Source organism: Dicentrarchus labrax, unplaced genomic scaffold, assembly GCF_905237075.1.
Source record: "Dicentrarchus labrax unplaced genomic scaffold, dlabrax2021, whole genome shotgun sequence".
In the NCBI taxonomy this organism is placed as follows: domain Eukaryota; kingdom Metazoa; phylum Chordata; class Actinopteri; family Moronidae; genus Dicentrarchus; species Dicentrarchus labrax.
Window position 1 is genome coordinate 740,153 of NW_026136724.1, and position 19,774 is coordinate 759,926.

General features: G+C 39.6%; 1 protein-coding gene across 2 annotated transcripts in view; it reads left to right on the forward strand.

Annotated features, from left to right (window-relative positions):
• The window catches only part of si:dkey-49n23.1 (semaphorin-3D), a 92,071-nt gene that overhangs the window by 68,977 nt on the left and 3,320 nt on the right, over positions 1 to 19,774 (forward strand). For both annotated transcript variants that reach the window (XM_051393131.1, XM_051393132.1), the window contains exons 7-17: positions 2,633 to 2,761; positions 2,865 to 3,007; positions 3,657 to 3,771; positions 4,239 to 4,308; positions 5,368 to 5,512; positions 7,252 to 7,474; positions 14,664 to 14,752; positions 16,171 to 16,212; positions 16,652 to 16,809; positions 18,165 to 18,229; positions 19,368 to 19,525. In XM_051393131.1, the coding sequence (XP_051249091.1) occupies positions 2,633 to 2,761; positions 2,865 to 3,007; positions 3,657 to 3,771; positions 4,239 to 4,308; positions 5,368 to 5,512; positions 7,252 to 7,474; positions 14,664 to 14,752; positions 16,171 to 16,212; positions 16,652 to 16,809; positions 18,165 to 18,229; positions 19,368 to 19,525 (1,337 nt within the window). The remainder of the gene's footprint in view (positions 1 to 2,632; positions 2,762 to 2,864; positions 3,008 to 3,656; positions 3,772 to 4,238; positions 4,309 to 5,367; positions 5,513 to 7,251; positions 7,475 to 14,663; positions 14,753 to 16,170; positions 16,213 to 16,651; positions 16,810 to 18,164; positions 18,230 to 19,367; positions 19,526 to 19,774) is intronic.

The following is a 19,774-nucleotide window of genomic DNA, read 5'->3' on the forward strand; positions in this document are numbered from 1 at the left end:
TTGTGTCTGTGCCAGCAGCTGGAGAAAGAGGACTCCAGCAGCAGACACGGGGGTCGAAACTGGAGGTTTTTAGACGCCTCAGGAGGGTTTTCTGGGGAGTTGCTCTTCTGTGCAAGTTTGAGGTGGTTTTGGGAGGTCTGTCAGTTTGATATAAAAAAAAGAACTGAGTAATAAACATCAAGGGACACATGTTAAATTGATGTGTTGTGTTCTAAAGTCAAAGATCTTCATACAAACTGTGCTGCACAGTCTGAAGGGACAGAACTGAATAACGAGTCAAGTCAAAAGAAATAAAGATAATTATTGGGAGAAGGCTTCCTGTGATGGGTACGCAGCACGGACACATGTTTCCTCTTAAAGAATGAAGAATGAGAATGAGACGAAGGATTTAGTGGCATCTAGCGGGATAGCTCATTGCAGCCTTGTCTACAGCCAGTGTTTGGTTTGTCCGTTCTGGGCTACTGTAGAAACATGGTGGTTCAACATGACGGACTTCATGGAAAGCGACCAGCGCCATCTGTAGATATTAACGTCTCATTCAATGGTAACAAACACACAATGATTCCTATATTCAGGTGGTTAAACACTAATGAAAAGATACCTATGAATGTTATATTCCATCCTAGATCCTCCTCAGTGTTACACACTGGACCTTTAACCTTAGGTGTCTTGTTGCCAAAGTAACCGTGGACATAAAACAAAACTAGAGACATTAGTTGATTAATCTATTGACAGAAAACATTTGTTGGAATCAGCTTCTGAAATCTGAGGATTTTATGTTTTCTTTTTCATATACGATAGTAAATTAAATGTTGTTGGTCGTATAAAACAAGAGAACAATTTACTGACATATTGATTAATTAAAGGTCCAGACTGAGCTGTATTCAAATGGTTGCAATCTGCAACTTCACCTCCAGATGCCACTAAATCCCACACACTGGTCCTTTAGGAATAATTAGATTAATCTGCAGATTATATTATAATAAAAGTAATTGGTAGTTGCAGCCTTATAGGTAGCTAATTTGGAATAGCAATTTTTACCTAACCTTGAAGAGCTAAACTGTGCCATGACCGTAATGAACCTTTATCAAGTAGTCCCAAACAGAACCATAAATACCTTTAAGATTTTTCTACAAATGGGTATTTTAGAGAAAACACACATTATATTGTATGATTTGAATGTTGTTTTACTTATTAGCTGATTTAAAAAAGTGTGAGGGTTGCTCCAGGAGGTGGTTGCACGGACAAATAGATATTGTCATAATAATAATTATTACAGTAATAATAATGTAACACATTTATTACTGTACATAACTAATAAGAGACCGAATTGTGATACAACCACCAGTTTGTCCAGTATGGCATCTTATTTTGAAACATTTATATTACAGCAGACCCACATGGCGTTTACATTATTATCAGCAACTCATTCATTGTTTTAAACAAGATGTCGAAGCATTACATTAATATTTATAGCTCTCAGCATCCTGAGGGTGTTTGCATTGTGTAAATGATTATGTTTAATAATGTCACAACTTCTAAGAATCAAACATGAAGTCAAAATATGACATCATGTAATTTCAGTTGTTTAAGATGTCTACAGTCTTTACTCATTGTTATCCGGGTCTCCGGAGCACGATTTAACAACGCTGCTGCTCGTTGCGCGAGGAATGAATCATAGCTGTGGACAGTGAACATATGTGCTGTAAATGGACGTGTTTAATTCCTCCAGGGGTGATACGTTCTGTTTTATATTGGATTTAAACATAATTAAACAAAGATGTTCATACTTTAGTTAAACTTATGGAAATCAAATCATTATTTAAAGCATTGGACATTTTACACATAAATGTACTGAACTGTATTGAAAATGAAACTGAGATGATTAAAATCAGAAATGAACTAATATGGGACAATATTTACCTTTGTCGACACCTTTAATGTAACATGTAGATTGGAGTTATTTTATTTTATTTGTTTCAAATGTGTATTCAAATAAAATTGTCAAATGTATATTTTAGTTGTTAAAAAAGCCATTACAGTATATTTTTATTCTAAAAATAAAGCAGAATTTTAACAAATGAGCCCTAACTACCGCCACTCCCACGCATCCCCCCCCACCACCTTCCTGTCTGTGTTTCATTCAATTGTCTTTTTCTTTTTGCAAATAACAAAAATGCAGCATGAAGTCCCGGGTGGTTTCAGGGATTCCACCGTACGAGAGGAATTTATCTTCACGGTAGAATTGAATCATTTGTTCATTTTGTTTTGTTGCTTGTTCGCAGAGACAGAAGCAAGAGAGAGAGAGGGGGGGGTGCACACATTTTAATAAATCAGCTTGTAAATATTTGCTCAGGACCTTTATGAGGAAAAGAACATTGTGGAGTAATGCCAAAGGGGGGAATAAAACAAACCATTGTGCTCTGAATGTGGCAACAATCTCTGCGTTGGTCAACTAACGAAACCTCTCCCTGCAGGAAGAATGCATTCAGTGTCACATGCCATCATACGGCCTGCAGGCGGTTCAACAGTGGAGAGAAACCAGTTCCACAAAGTGTGTAAACTGTTGTTAATCTGTGTCTTTCTTTCTTTCTCTCTTTCTTTCTTTCTTTCTTTCTCTCTCCCTCTGTAGATGGAGAGCTTTATGCAGGAACCTCAGTAGACTTCATGGGAGCCAATGCTGCGATCTTCCGTACGTCTGTCCAGGGCAGCAGTCAGCATTACATCCGGACTGAAGCCTATGATCACAACTGGCTCAATGGTGAGAACTCCAGTCCCTCCTCTCTCCCATGATGCTTGTATTGATCAGTTTATTATGGTGGAGACCCCGGTGACTGACTGACGCTGTCCCGCCTCCCTCTCAGAACCGGAGTTCGTGGGCTCTTTCTCCATCCCGGACACTCACAGTCCGGACGACGACAAGGTCTACTTTTTCTTCAAGGAGCGTGCGGTGGAGGCTGGACAGTGGGACAAGAAGGTGTACAGCCGCGTGGCTCGAGTCTGCAAGGTAGAAACACACAGACGGATACAAAAGACAGAGCTCAAGAACATATAATAGAGGACAAACCTTAGAATGACAGCAGCAGTCCACAGCTGACATCTACACAGAGGTCCACTGAAGAATGAACTGTGTCAGGAGCTGAGTTGGTGGTGTCAGATCCACTGTTGGTGTTTTGGGATTAACCTTTTAATAAGTGTTTTAAAGTTTTCCAGCAGTTATTTCAGCTCGTCTGTCTGTCTCAGCTTCATTCATTTTTTAGTGGACTTGTTTGAATAGGTTGTTTTTTATACTTCTACCATCTACACATTCAAAAATGTTCAATTCTTCAAAAGTTTGCATCAAAAACAAACTCTCTGCAGAGGTCAAGTTCAGCTGCCATTTTTTGGATGTGGAGAACTGATTTCTGTTGGTTTGGGCCTGTTTCTTCTGTTTATTTGGAGCATTTTTATTCTGTTTGGGCTTTTAAACTGATTCTAGTACAGTTCTGGGCAGTTGTTGGGATCTTCATGTTTGAATCTGTAATGTGGGAGAAAGAGCTTTTGTTTTCAAACTCTCCTTTTTGTGCTTCCTTTTCTCTCCTCTCCCTTTCTTCTCCTCGTCCTCCACCCTGTTTTTATCTTTCATTCTTCCCTCTGTCTTCTCTCCCTCCATCCAGAATGACGTAGGGGGGAAGAGGAGTCTGATCAACCGTTGGACCACCTTCCTCAAAGCCAGGCTGGTCTGTTCTGTCCCCGGTCCGTCTGGAGTTGACACGCAGTTCGATGAGCTCGGTAACACTCGTTCCCTCCTTTTCCTTCCTCTCTGCCTTCACCAGTCTCATCTGCTATGTAATAGACCTTTTGATATCATGTCCCTGCTGTCCTCCCTCCTTTTTTTCTTACTTCATCTTCCTCTTTCCTTAACTTGACAAGCAAGAAATGTCCCCTCCTTTCCTTCCCTCTTCTCTCCTCCCTTGTCTTTTCCCTCACTCCTTTTGAAAACATGCCAATCAACAGAGCTATGACCTGTGCTCATTTGGCAATTTATTCTTTATTATTTTATCACAGTTTTATCGAATTAAGCAGATCAGTTCACAAAAATATAGAATGAACAGTACAAACACTCCAGTACATCTGACATCTGAGGTTGGTGACAAGTATTCACTTCTCAGCATGAGGGACAAATCAATGACTTTAGATTCTAAAAAACAAAGAGATTCATAATGTTGAATTTTAAAGTTGACCCTATGTTTTTCCAGAGGACATCTTTGTTCTGGAGACCAAAGACCCTCAAAACCCGACCATCTACGGAGTCTTCAGTACATCCAGGTGAGAATACATTCAGTCACACTGTATATATTTTTGTAGAGACCACTTTGAAAGATGGTCTTTTCACAAAACTGGGCTGTCTCTGCAGTAGAAAGATTTCAAATATTTTTAGAAATTTCTGCTACATGACCAGAAAAAACAGAGAAAAGGATCTGTGGTATTCTCTTTTGCTCAAAATCTAGACATTTTCTGGTACTGCAGATAAACAGTTCATTAAAATATATTTAAGAAAACATTTTAGGCGAGAAATATGCAACACAGTTACAGAATCTTGATTCAGATTTGATCAGCTCTGCCTGGTTTCATGGTTTGAGTTTCTTATTCCCCGCCATGGTTCAGAGGCTAGGCACGTTAAAATGCAGAAGTACAATCTGTGATATCTGTAGGCAAATGAGCGGGGACCTTTGGGTGCAGGCATATATTCCCCACATTGCAATGGTACAAAGCTGGTCGAAAATCTGCAAAGTTTACCTTTAAACAAATAAATCAACACAAAGTGTAACATACGTGTAAAGATGTGTAAATATCCCTCCTGTGTGATCTCTATCTAAAAAAAAGATAAATGTGAAGTTTTTGTGACTTTCCTAAAATCTCAGTGTGTAAAGTTTCACAATGGAAGGAAACGTTAGAACATCAGAGCACTGGGAGGATCTCCTCCTCCGTTACGTGCACACTCACAGCCGGCACGTGCACGCCCAGCGGGACGGAGGGTCGGAGGTCAGGTGTGGGTGGGTGTTGGGGTCAAAGGTGAAGAGGCCCAGCTGGTTCTGTTATTATAACCCTGATGTAATAAAGCACTCCCGACTCTTTCTCTCTCCTCTCCTCTCCTCTCCTCCCATCCCTCCTTCCTTTCTTCCTTCCTTCACTCCGTTTTTATCTTTGCTGTATTGTTTCTATCATGCCTCCTTCTTTCTGTCCTCTCCTACCTGTCTTTTCTTCCTTCTCTCTTCTCCTTCACTCTCATTGCTTTTCTTTTGATCTGTCTCTTCAACCCCTCTCTATCTGTTCCTCCTCTACCTTTCTACCACAAACCAACACCTCCTCCTCTCTCTCCTGCAGCTCTATATTTCGGGGTTCAGCAGTGTGCGTGTTCTCGATGGCGTCGATCCGTGCTGCTTTCAACGGGCCATTCGCTCATAAAGAAGGTCCCGACTATCGCTGGGTGGAGTACAAGGGCCGCATCCCCTACCCGAGACCTGGCACTGTGAGTACACACCAACGTATTCTCACAAACACAACCTACAAACATTTTATCTTTCTTTAACTGCAACAGTTTGGTTCTAAAGATCTAACTCTGAGAGACTACATTGTGAGTTTCAGTGCAAGAAAGAACAAAAACACGCCTTCCACTTAATAAAGCCCAAAAAATTCAAATAAATTCACTTTCCTCTGGTGGTATTTAGTCCTTCAGACACTTTTGTGCTCAGGTTTTGAGATATTTATCTCCTTTAAGGCCAGACACTACAGGTGAGCATTTGAACTAATAGATATCACTATGAAACATCCACAGTTGATTACTTACATTAAAATCATTTTTTAAAATACAAGTTTACTGAATTTGTTGGTTTAAATATGCAAATGATGTATTAGCTGACGAAAAAAGGGGCTAATTTGCACACATCTCCAGATAGATAGGAATGTGAGAGAAGAGTAAGTTTTACAAAACAGCCTTTAAAGATATGTACTATAAAAGTCACTACGGGTGAATAGGGTCCAAATTGTAACGAAATGTTTGGAGGTTTTATTTAAATATGCAAATGAGGCTTGATCTGATGCAAACAGACACAGTGTAGTAAAATAAATACCTAAATGTGTGTTTTAGGCATTTTCTTTCCATTGGTCTGGAAGAAGAAGACGGAGTTATGGAAGCAAAACAGCTCAAAAGCTCAAAATTGACCTGAACATTAAAAAAAGGGGGTTTTCAGATGTATTTTTTATTGCTTTTAGCATCACAAACCAAATTCCATTCCCCTCCATTGTATTATACAGGCCTACGTAAGATTACAGCAGAAATGAAAGAGTCAGATATCTCCAAACCAGATGGAGATGAAACGTGTAAGGTGTTGGTCACTTGCTTATTAAAGTTCACAGGCCGTAATTCTTTGTAGATACGGTGCCGACAGAATGGCATTTATGTTTGTGTGAGTCCTGCGAGATCCGACTCCAAACACACATCTAATGAAAACAAGCTGACGGAGCTGTGAGAGGGTTAAACTCTGCTGATTTAACACCTCAGCGCCGAACTCCTCTGGGAAGGCTCAACCTGTCAGGAGAGCCGAGGCTTTAGTGTTTGACTGTGTCAGGTGTTATTTCATTCTCCCTGCTGGGGAATTCAGGTTCTGTAGCCTCATGTGGTTGATTGCAGAAGAGGTCAGCCACGTCAGTGTGTGTGTGTGTGTGTGTGTGTGTGTGTGTGTGTGTGTGTGAATGTGTGTGTGTCGAAGGGGGAATGAAACAGTCACAGAGATGCTGTGGTCACAACCTCTGCTCACACACACCAAAATATTCAAATATTTTCATTTCATTTTTGTAATTAATTTATTCTTTCTTCGTTCAACCATCAGTGCATCAATCTTTATATCAGCTCTTCATCGTATATCTCTCCTGTATCTTTTATCTCCATCTTTCTGTAGTTTTCATTGCTTCAAGTGAAACATATGACTTTCTCTACAAATGAGCTTTTAGCTTAAGTCATTGTTTTAGGGCAACTTTCATTAAGTTATTAGGTAACAAGATGCTTATAAACAATATTAAGTGTTAATAAGTCTTTATAATATCATCATAAACAATGTATTGTTAGATTATAAGACATTAATAGGCACTTGTTAACAGTTTATAGACTGATTAAGAGTGTTAATAAAAGCCTTATGAGTCAACGTTCAACCACCAGGCATGCTCACTGAGCTTTTTACTCATAATATTCCTTCCTGAATTGTCCCCCAGTGTCCCAGCGAGACCTACGACGCTCTCCACAAGTCCACCAAGGACTTCCCGGACGAGGTGGTGAGCTTCATGCGGCAGCACCAGCTGATGTGGGAGCCCATCCTACCTCTGGGCGGCAGACCCATCTTAACCCGGGTCAACGCCGCCTACATGTTAAACAAGGTCGTAGTGGACAGGGTGGACGCCGAGGACGGACCTTACGATGTCCTACACCTGGGCACAGGTGAGGAGGCGGAGGAGCAGGGAGGGAGGGATTGGGAGTTGAGAGAGTGTGAGGAGGTGAGGAGAGGGAGACCTTAGAAGAGAAGAAAAAGTGGAAAAACTAATTTCTGAAGAAATGTAAGCGTGCTTGCTTACAGAGAAACAAGTAAAGTAAAAGTTAAAATATTTAAAAATATGAATTGTTAAAAAGCAAAAGTGGTTGAATTGTCCTTGAAGCGTAACAGACGTCAGTGGAACTGTTGACAATAAAACAAACGCCTGCAATAGTTAATGTGTGCACACTGTAAATAATTGAGTTTACGTGTCAGTTAGTGTAAGCAGTGAAAGCAGTTGAAATGTCCGTCAGAGTAGTTGAACTAAAAGCTAAAAGTTGCCGGTGTAAACAGGATGTCTTAAAATGTTAATTGTTGAAAGCAGTTCCGGCACTAAAAGATGTTTAGATGTTTTAAATTGTAAATTCTTTGTATATAAAATATTGTTGGAGGAGTTGCAGTTTAAGTTGAAACACTGAAAGTTGAAGTATAAAATGTAAGTATTGGTAATAGTTTGTATGTGAGACTGAAAGCAGTTAAACTGTGTGTGTTCACTGCAAATAGTCAAAGTTTCTGTTGTGTCAATTCAACTGATTGCGTGAAGGAAAGAATAACAAAGGCATAGAGAGAGAGAGAGAGAGAGAGAGAGAGAGAGAGAGAGAGAGAGAGAGAGAGAGAGAGAGAGAGAGGAGATGGAAATTATTACAATGAGCTTCATTTGTGTGACTTTGTGAGTCGGGGTGGATCTAGATAGATGGCACTGACTGATGGGAAGTTTGGTGGCAAATGCTTTCATATTTAACTTATCAATTTAAATGATTTAAAGAAAATGTGTTAACAAAAACAGAGGACTTAATTAAAGGTCAATGAAAATCTGGAAATAAAACAATTTATTAATTTCTAATTCTACCTTTAGATATTTCTATTCAGTGTTTTACTAATGTGCCACAATAATAAAATGTTTGAGTTAAAATATCTTAATCTTTTACTAGTAAGTTTGTGATTAAATCTGTATATATTTCTGCCAATCCTCCCCATGCCATCCCATGAATATTTATTTAGATCCGCCCCAGAAATGGAAAGAAAAACAGAACAAAGTGCAAGACAGAGTGATAAAAAACTGAAAAACAGAAGGAAAACATGAGTGGAAAAGAGAAAACAGATGAGGACATATGGGACGCCATGGAGTCGAACTGACAAAGGCTTTCTTATAAAAACTAAAAGGGATTTAAAAGAAATTAGACAAGAGGACAGAGCAGGGGCTAATGTTGATAGATGTGGTGGTAGAAGACATGGAGGGCAGAAAGTGGAGACATGGATGGTGGAAACTGTGACCAGAGCTGTACACTATCTTCAAAACAGAGAAACATAGAAACAGGGAGGGGAAGAGACGAGACACACAGCCAATGTAATGCATATTAAACACAAACAGCAGAAATCCAATGCCATTTTTCACTCTAGTGAAATAAATGACTCACTTCATCATGTGTTTATGTTTTAAGGTTTCTAGCCGGCACTCCAAAACTCAAGAGTTTAGATCAAGAGTTAAGGAACGAGGTAGAAGAGAATAAGAGATGGGTGTTTAGAGAGCATTACAAGTCAGGGCTAAACATAATGATTTCCTGTGGAGTAAAAGATCGTTTAACAAAACTAATAGAATTACCAAAGACTGTTTCACAGTTTGCAGACATATTTTCTAAATCCAGAGAAAGATGGTAGTCAGAAATGACACATGAACCAAACATAATGCATTTCACAATCACTTATAGAAATACAGTCACACCTTTAGAAACAGGTTAAAAAAAAAGTTTTTATCTTGTAAACAACAGAATATTGTTTCATCCAGATTGTTAGTCTTTAAAGCACCAGTGTGTGGGATTCAGTGGCTTCTAGCAGTGTAACTGTTGATTGCAACGGTTTGAATACAGCTAACACATATGTTGGGTTTATTCTCAGGTCAGTGCTGTTGACCAAGGCACCCGCTCAGATCTGGAGTTGGTCCCCCGGGTGCCGCCCACTGCTCCTAGTGCAGGAGGGGGTCAAATGCAAATGCAGAGAATGAATTTACCCATGAGGATCAATAAAGGTTGACTCAACTTTAACTAAGATTTCCAAATGTGTGAGAGAAACTATGGTGGTCGTGAAAGTGAAAGTCCTTATCAAGAGCCAGTGTTTGGTTTGTCCGTTTTGAGCCACTGTAGAAACATGGTGGTTCAACATGGCGGACTGCGCCAGAAGAGAACAGGTTTTTATTTTCAGGTGCAATGTAAAAAAAATTGTTCAAACAGATTACATAAAACATTTTAAGTAACAGAAACTCTTATACTTTGTAAGGTAAAAACGATTCTTGATGCTAGGAATTTAAAGTGATGCTAACTTAGTTTTGTAAGTTAATGAAACATCCTGATTAAGTATCTTTACTAGGTATTTTGTTTCCACGGTACAAATAAAAACTACAAAATTAAGTCAGTGTCACTTAAAAAATTCGATATAATCGATGTTAAATTAACTTATCTGGTTTTACAGTGTGGCTGTACACTAATGAAAACAAACCTGTGAATATTATACTCAATTTCTGCCAATAGATCCTCATAAATGTTACACACTGGAGCTTTAAAGCTTCAGTAAAGACCTTCAGTATCCTTCGGGTTTTTCAAAAATTGCCAGGAATAATAAAATAATACAAATAATGTTTCTGGAGAATTGGACGCTCTGTGGCTTGAATGTAGCAGTAATAGAGTGAGAGCACAAACTGGGGTTACATCGAGTCAACAGGAAAAAAAACGAGTTAAAGCATCTTTCGACAACTTCACATTTTAACCAAACCACATCATTAAAACGTCATTTATGACTGAGTGTGGTTCATTTGTTCATTTGTTGTGTGTAAACATCCCGCATTCATTCATTATCTCTTTAAAGTGCCTCTGAAGGTGGAAAGCTGAGAGGATGAACACTTGTGTGACAGGGTGAATGGGTTCTTGAGTGTGTCTGGTCTTTGTGTATATGTGCGTCAACATACACACACACATGTGTTTACAGGTGTGCACGTATGTGTGATCATAAAAACCCTGAAGCTGTATGTGTGTAATTGTGGTCCTGTGTGTGTGTGTGTGTGTGTGTGTGTGTGTGTGTGTGTGTGTGTGTGTGTGTGTGTGTGTTTGGCAGTGAACGGCTGTGAGTGCGTGATAAATGGTGGAGGTTATTTAACTGCTGGTGACAGGCCGAGGGGCCAGAGGTGCTCCGACGGCTCCATACATCTCCTCTAAGTGGATTCCTCTCCAACATCTCTCATCTCCCCATCAACTGCACATTTACCTGCCTGATAAATGCTCTTTCTGCTCTTTCAAGTGCTCTGATTTTTTTTACGTTATTTACGACCAGGAGGAATCTTCTGACTCGTCTTCCCATCGGCTAATTTTTTTTTTATTGCTGTTTGTAAGCGCAGATAATATCCCTTTTTTTATGCTTAGCCACGTGCTCATGTCAAAGTGGTTTACTCTAAAAATAAAATATACTTTAAAAAGTCTAGAGGTTACTCTGAGGTCATGAGTTGAGTAGTGACTCATTTTATGTACATGTTCGTCCCGATTAATGTCACTGTTTTTGTGGTCCTAAAAGCGTTACGCAGATGATATACAATTATATGTTAAGAATACAATTCTTTTATTATGTTTCATCTGACTGACTAAACTCTATAAAACAATTGGATAGGAAGTAATTTCCTACAGCGCAATGTTTTCTCTAACTTATTTTCGTTCATTTTTAACTTACTCAGACATTTTAAAGGACAAATGTGATAATATGGTAAGTATTACCATAAATATATATTAACTTTAGACTAATTACAGTGGCTTTTTGGTCTATTTTCTCATCATCACATTTTTAAAGCAACAAGATGGAAGAGGAGATGTTTGTTCCTGCGTTTGGCATGCAGAGGGCCATGACCTCCACCGGTTGGAGGTCATAAATATTAACCACAAGGTCAAAGCTGAGCTGCTATTTATAATTCTAATGTGAAAACCTGATGGCCTTCATGCTGGTACAGCTGTAGCCTGGAGCTCCACAGGGAGAAAGTTCAAACTGAACGGTAAAAATGTAGAAAACAGGAGAATGGTTGTCACCCATCCATTAACATTACTGTGGCCTCAGAAGTATGGAATAATGTAACTGATATAGTACATTAGTTATATTGGCCCTCGTGCCAGGAAGAGAGATCAACATTAAGTTGATACACAAAGAGGACACAAGAGTAAAAGACACCGACAATAATATAACAGTAACTCGGACTGTTGTATTAGAAAAACCTTAGACAGCTATGGCTAGCTTGGTTGAATTAGAACAACGAATTCACAATTGAAGATATATAATGGAGGTTCTCGGACTGTGAAGGAATGTTTAACCTTTTTCTAGTGACCAGCAGGGGAAATAAGTTAGACGTATGAGCTTATGAGAAATAGACAACTTCTCAGTCGGTTTATTCCCTCAGTAAACAGTTTCCTGATGAGTTTCTGGTCTCCCTCTCTTTTTTCACTCTTTTTCCATACAACATTATTTTTATTTAATAAATTATGGTCCCTTTTAGAGTAAACCAGACCATAAAGCAGGGTATGCTTTAGGGCGGGGCTACCTTGTGATTGACAGCTCATTCTCAGTGAGTCCTTCCAGCTCAGTGCTGATCAGATATGGATCCAGATTCTGTTGTTGACTATTTCTCTCCTCAAATCTGTTCACAAACACATTTTACTGTTTATCTGGAATACGAGAACAGACGGGTTGAATAAGTGCAGCTCAACTCACGGTATGTTTACTGATTGCAAAGAAACGCCACGGCATGTCAGCATTAGTTTGGTCACAGATCTGACAGGAAAGTGGAAAATATCAAACATGTGGAACTAAACTGCTGGTTGCAGAATAAACACTGAGTACGTCCCAGGCTCGGAAAATGTTTTCACTAACTGGATCCTGTATATTTTGGAGATATTTAATGATGAGCTTGTATAGTGCACACACGTTTTTAAAGGAGCTAATCATCTTGAGCTCTTCCAGGGACCTTTGTGAACTTTTCCAGCTTGAGCTTACTCTTGATTTCTGGTTTCTCAACGTTTCCTTTTTGCCTTATTGGGCCACGACCCGGAGAAGAACAAATGCTGGCCGGATGTCAGAGGAGCACAGATTTTATCTCGACTCTGAAATGAAATGTTACAAAGGTCTCCGATGGCCACAGACATCCAAATACATCATCAGCCCATGTAGGGTAGCCTTGTTTGACAAACTCATCTGTACACACACACATGCATAAACACACACACACACACACACACACACACACACACAGGAGGTTTCCCACAGCGAGGTTTATGAGGTTCCCTGGGAGCATCCTGACATTGTGTGTGTGTGTTTACGTACAAACATGTCCCTGTGTGTGTCTTCAGTGTGTAGTTTCACTGTAACAGATGGTGTGTGTGTGTGTGTGTGTGTGTGTGTAGCGGTAGTAGAGATAAAATCTCATAAATCCTCCCTGAAGTATTTTACATTGTGTGCATTCAGTTTCTGGATTCCTCCGTTACTATGGTTACCGCTATAGCATGTGTCCTCTGTTTCCACAGCAACAGTCACAGAATGTTTGGTGACTTTTAAGAAGAAGAAACCTTTAAAAATATAAAAATATAAACATTCGCACATTGTGACTGATTGTGTACAAACACACATCTGTGGCGGTCTCTGATACATCACCACAACCATCATTTTAATGCATTTTGCTCAATGTAATTGACAGCACTATTAACCACTACTCTTTGTGATGTACAACTTATAAAACAATGCATCCTCCCACTGGTGGAGCAGTACATATGATAGACTGTGCACACGCAGGCTGCAGTGTGTAAAATGATAACACCTACTTTCATATGATAATACTTTAGTGATTTGGGATTCAGGTGCTTTAAGTTGTGAGAACACTGTTGCTAGGCTATTGGTTTTTTTTGGAAACAACATGTAGCAGTAGCACAGATACAACCTGGCTGGCATGGTCCAGTACTCGTCAGTTCAGATTGTTTTGTACCTTTACTTCTTTTTGCCTACCACCACCTCCAGTGAGCATGGGCGTACCCACCACTGAAGTCCCAGAGGTCCTGACCTCAGTGTGTCTGAGTCAGTTTTTGGACCTTGTACTCATACAGCAGTGCTGGTGAGGTACTCCTAAATGCCTGCCTAACTGCGTCTATGTATAAACACATTACTAGCTTAAATGTCCTTGTTAAAATTGATTAAAAACAGCAACAAAATGAGGGTTAGGGTTGTGCTGAATTAGGGTACTGACCATTACAGGCACTGCTCAGAGCAAATAGTTGGAATACTCCAACATGATTACACTCATTTCCAGTTATTCTATATTTAAATGTTACTTGTTTGGCATCTTGTTTCATGTAAAGGAACCACTTTTATCAGTTTCTTTCAACAGTATTTTCTTTAGCTCTCATAAGAGCTGTAAGTTATTCCATTTAATTCCTGAACAATATAAAGCAACTGCACTTTCTCTGGAAGGTGAGCTTTACACCAATTTCCGGATACAACTCTTGATCAAGCTTCTTCCGTGCAAGGTTCGAGTTATAATCTGAGCTTTGTGGGGATCTCTAAAATACTTTATACACTCTTATTAATTATAACTACTCACGTTCTATTAGGAGGTACCAACACTGAAACCTGCACACAACAAGAGAAACCTTCAGGTCATTAATTCAACCATGAAATCATTAAAATGTCTTCCCCTGACACATCTTATGGGATGTTGAGATACTAATCAACAAACCACTGTTGATTTTCTTACAATTGAAAATATAACTGTTTAATAAAGGATTTCTGCCGGTAAAGACATACCTGGTGGGTTAGCATACAGTATGTGAATGCTCTCATGTTGAACTGCTTTGTTCAGTCAATGATGCACTTTTGCTGCGTGGTGCAACTTCTGGCATTCTTTGGTCAGCCTCATTCATTTTTTTCCAAAGTATTTGTGCTGTTTTAAATGTAATAATAGAGGACAACCAGAGTTGAGGAAGCCTAAATATTATTATTCTTTGTGGTTTTGTACACCACAGCCTCTACCCAGTGAACACACTGTGTGTATTGATGTGTAATTAATATTCTTTTCTGTTTTTCCAGACGATGGGAAGGTGGTGAAAGCAGTTTCAGTTATCAAAGACAACTGGGACACAGAGGAGATCATTCTGGAGGAGATGACTGTCTTCCAGGTGAGATCAGCTTTCAGTATCAAGTTTTTTTTAATGAAAGCTATACTAACGAATTTTCTTCATGCAGCATACCCACATAAATGTCAGACAAGGCTGTCAGTACTTGTTAATACTTATAAAGTTCATTCAGGACGGTATTTGCTCTATGTAGCCACACAGGACTTTTATGGCTATAATCTCTCAGTGCCCATCTGTAGCATGTGATGTGCTGCGTAAGGCCTTTTGCAGTTTCCAATGGAACATATTTGTCTGGAATAACTCCACTAAACAGAAAAACAGATAGCAGGGCGCATATTTCCCAAGGTCCTCTATGTAAATACGCTAAGACAGGAGGGAACTGAGGAGGGAACCAAAAAACGAATTAGAGAAAAGGCCAAAATACAGTTTGAGAAAAAATGGGAGAGACAGAAATAGAGCAGAACACGTGGAAGAGAGGAATTAAATAAGGAAATAAGCCTCAGAGAGCTTTAAAACAGAGCACAGGTGACGGGAAGGAAGAAAGACAGAAAACCACAACAAGCAAAAACAGCCACAAACAAACAGGATACCAGATGCTCTTACTTTATAACTGAGATTAAAACAGGAACCAAGCCATTTCCACAGCAGCTGGCATCGACTGTGCAGCCATATGATGAACTGCAGTGTTTATTTCAGAGTTTTCTATCCGCTGAAGGCTGGGTTTGAGCCAGAGGAGACTGCTTTGGCACCCTGACTGGCTTTCTGAGAGGAAGCACTTGAATGGTTGGTCAGTTTGTTGGCTGTGACAGGACACAGGATAGCCAGATCACTGTACAGATACCTCTTCTCCCGCCGTCTACCTTTCTCCCTCCCTCCTCCTTCAGCTCGACCCCTCCGCTCAGAGCGGTCAGGGGTCATTTACTCCCTTTGTGAGACACTGAAACAAGTCAGTGGGCTGGAAAAATGGAGCTCTGGGGTAATTTAGTCTTCTGAAAGAGACTCATTAGATTTCTAATCTCGGTAGCTGCCCTGACCTCGAAGCCAGCCAGTCGTTTACCGTAGGGATTCCTCAACCTCTGCAGCGCTGAAATATTGGCCTTCTGAAAGAGAACGACCATTTAAGTTTCCTCCTTCCTCACATTATCCAAGATCTGTCTGCACAGTTAGTGTAGTTTCATGTTTCAGCTGATTGTTTTCTGTGTATCCTTTTTCTTTTTACTTTTTACTGTTTTTGTCTTTTACCGACAACAGAGCGATAACTAATTAATATCTCCTGACATCTCCTAGATTCTTCTTCTGTTAATTAAATCACATTTATTACCCCAACCATCATAAACATCTAAATACAAATACTGTGTGTCAGTATGTATTATCGTACTGGATGTATGTATGATGTATAAATGCTGTCTGTAAATGTTTTTGTGTGTTTGAACTCACCCATTTCCCCTTTTATCCTGCAGAGTCCCACTCCCATCCTGAGCCTGGAGCTGTCTACCAAGAGAGTAGGTCTATCTGTCTGCCTCTTCTGTCTGTCTGTCTTCTGACTTTTATGTGTCTGTCTGTGTATTAGTGATATTTACTAGAGTAAACTTTTAGAAGTTTAAAGAGAAACACATGTATAAAGTTGATCTGATGGAAAGCTGGTCCATTTAGCATTATTGGTTATGACTTAACAGGATTAAATCACCTAATAAAACAACCACAAGGGCAAATTCATGTCCAAGAAATGAATAAAATAAATAAAAGTTGTCTAGCTATGTTTTTATATTTATAAAAAAGAAACAAATATGGGAGAAACTACTTTTTTATTGAGATAGTCACATAAATTAACTTAAAAAGTCGTCTCCCTCTCACTTAGAGGGACGAACGGTGAACCTACCGAAATGTAACCAAACTCTTTCTCTCCTCTTCCTCTCCTCTCTCGCTCCTTCTCCTCCACAGCAACAGCTGTATGTGTCCAGTGAGCTCGGTGTGGCCCAGCTGGGGCTCCAGAGGTGTGAGTTATACGGGGCCGACTGCGCTGAGTGCTGCCTGGCCAGAGACCCCTACTGCTCCTGGGACGGACAGACCTGCTCCAGATTCTTCCCCACCAGCAAGAGGTAAAGAGCGAGGATGACCTTTATGATAATTCCCTTGAAGGACCCATGAATCTTATCCATCTTAGATTAAAGATGGTGAATTAGGTTGGATTTGGTGTCTTCGAGTGTTTCCCCAAACATTTGGAGAGAGAGAAAAGCAAAAGGAAGAAGTGGGAGAGAGCAAGAGTCGACTGATGGAGAGAAAATGAGAGACAGAAAGAGTGAGAGTTAATGAAGAAAAGGGTGATAAATAAACATGTAGAGAGACCTTCGGATATGTTACAGTCTTGAGGACGTGAAGCGAAGAAAGAAGGGGGTGAAGGGAAGGGAAGCAGGGTCAGAAAACGACGGCGGGAGGTCGGACTAGAAGGAGAAGGAGACGTGACAGCACTCTTTACCGTGGCTGAAACAACACTCTGTATTTTCATAGCCTGTCCTTGCTCCATGTGTTCTCGTTCATAATCACAGTAGCTTCATATTTTCACCCCCGAGGAGCCGGCAGAAGCCCAGCAACAACAGTGAGGAGGAGGATTTAAAGCGGTTATACAGCTTTATCTAAAGGCAACTCCATTATCTGCAGCTGTCAGCTGTTGTTTAACTGATGAGTCTACTGTCTACTGTAGTGCACTTCAGTCACAGGCAGTAACATACATATTAAAGAGCCCCTCCAAACATGTATTAGGACATATATATCATTGTCTTATTAGAACAATAATGTGTGTTTTTTCTGCAAAGAAAGTATAATTTTTACATTAAAATCCGTAAAAATACATCTACTCCTACTTCGTTAATCCCAGAATCTATGAATATGCAAATTGTGTTAATTTCTTAAGTTTTCCTGCTGGACACAAATGTCCATTCTCAATGTCTGTGCACTGGTGGATCACACCGTAGAAGTTACATACTGGACCAGTTATTTACAGAGGGAGAAGAGCCACTTCTGGTGGAGTCCGCCATGTTGAACCACCACGTTATAGCCCAAAGTGGACAAACCAAACACTGAGTCTAGATGGGGTCTTTTGCCTTTCTAAAGAGTTTTGTTGCCACTATTCTCCTACACGCTTGGAAGGCGAGCAGTATTCAGTTGGTTTAAAGTGGAACCTGATTGCTGGATACCACTAAATCCAACATACTGGTCCTTTAATTTTTGTATCATGTTTTAAATCATCAATAAAGACAATAAATAACAATAATAATCAGAGATGAGGTGAAACTGTTGAGTGTAATAAGATGTTTGATGATACTTTAATTAATAAATTAAAGCCTAAGTTATTTTAAATTTCTTGGTAAGACAACAACACAATACAACTGCAAGCAACATATTCTAATGTGTGTGTGTGTGTGTGTGTGTGTGTGTGTGTGTGTGTGTGTCTCAGGCGGGCGCGGAGACAGGATGTAAAGTACGGAGACCCCTGGAGTCAGTGTCCAATCACAGAGGACGGTAAGGATTTCCTCTGTCTGATATGAATTAACTGTCTGTGTTTTTAATATTTGTCCTGCCATCAGTTACGTAACGGACACCCAGCTCAGTTGGTGTAGAAACAGAGGACGTCCTCTTACATATACACTCTGTGATTGATTGTGTACCTCGAAGTGGCATTGCTGGGGATGGTCGGCTGTTTGTCCGCTGGCTCCAGAAGAGATCTGCATAAATCCCCTTTACGAACTCACTCATGTGATTAAACAGGCTCACTGTAAAACGTCTGTAAAGTCCAAATAGAAGATAACGGTACAGTGATGTATCCTTTAAGAGAGGTTGTGTCAAGATTGTAGAAGGGCTGTTACTACTTCTTGACTGTGAATGAATAAACTGACTGGAAAAGTTCTGAAAGCACTCGGTAGGCAAGCTTTAAACATATGATGCAAATTTCCCACAATTCAAGGAAGGAAATAGAAGAGCTACTCACAACTGGAAAACTATAGATGGTAGTAAAACTGCCTTGTAAACAAAAGAAGATATTACATCCTGTGTGTTTTTTTGACAATGAATTGGCAGTTTCCTGTATTGTATAAAACATTCAAATATGTAAAACTAGTATAGTAAGACAGTATAGTGTATATAATGCACTGTATTCAGTTAGTATTTAGGGTGGAGTTGGACACACTGAATGTCTCATTTTAACAGAGCCACACTTTACATTTGTGCCACTATCAATGATTATGAAAAAGTTGGTGTCACATTTTCCATTTGTTTATACATTATTATGGCTGAAATATTAATGTGCTATTACTAAAGAGACATAATACCAAAAGATATACAGCACTGACTGAGAATATACAGTAAAATACCTTCTATTATCATTCTGTTCTGCAGGAAGGAGTGTGGCGAACTCTAGTGGTCGTACTCTGTAACTGCAGTTGTTTTCTTCCCAGCCATTTTATTGGCAGTTATGATAATTACGGTGAAAGAAAAAATAAAATATTCATATAAATGTTTGTATAAAATGTTAATATAATAAGATAAAGCAATACACCTTTCTTATATTTCCGCCTTTTTCAGATTGACCAATAACAAACATACAGAAGATTTTTTCGATATGTTAAACATATTTCTGTTTTTTCCTCTGTTGCTCCGTCAGATTCGGACTCTGTGGAGGTGAAGTTGGTGTACGGCGTGGAGGGAAATTCAACCTTCCTGGAGTGTGTTCCTCGGTCGAAGCAGGCTGAGCTCAGGTGGACGGTGCAGCACACAGAGAGCCGGCAGCAAACGCTCAGTCACACACATGAAAGCAGAGAGGTGAGTTTTTCTTACCTGAATCTCTCAGCAAACATCAGTTGGTGATGATATATCTCTTCACACGGATGATTCAGATATACTCTGATCTTCATTGTGGGAATAAAAGGGAAACCCAGCTGGTGTTAAACAGTATATTTATATGGTATAGTGTTTAATTATCTTTTGTATTACTATAGTTACAGAGATATTAGCTTAAGGTTTAAATTAAATCCCCTGTAAGAATATAGACATCACTCACAAACCAGAGGC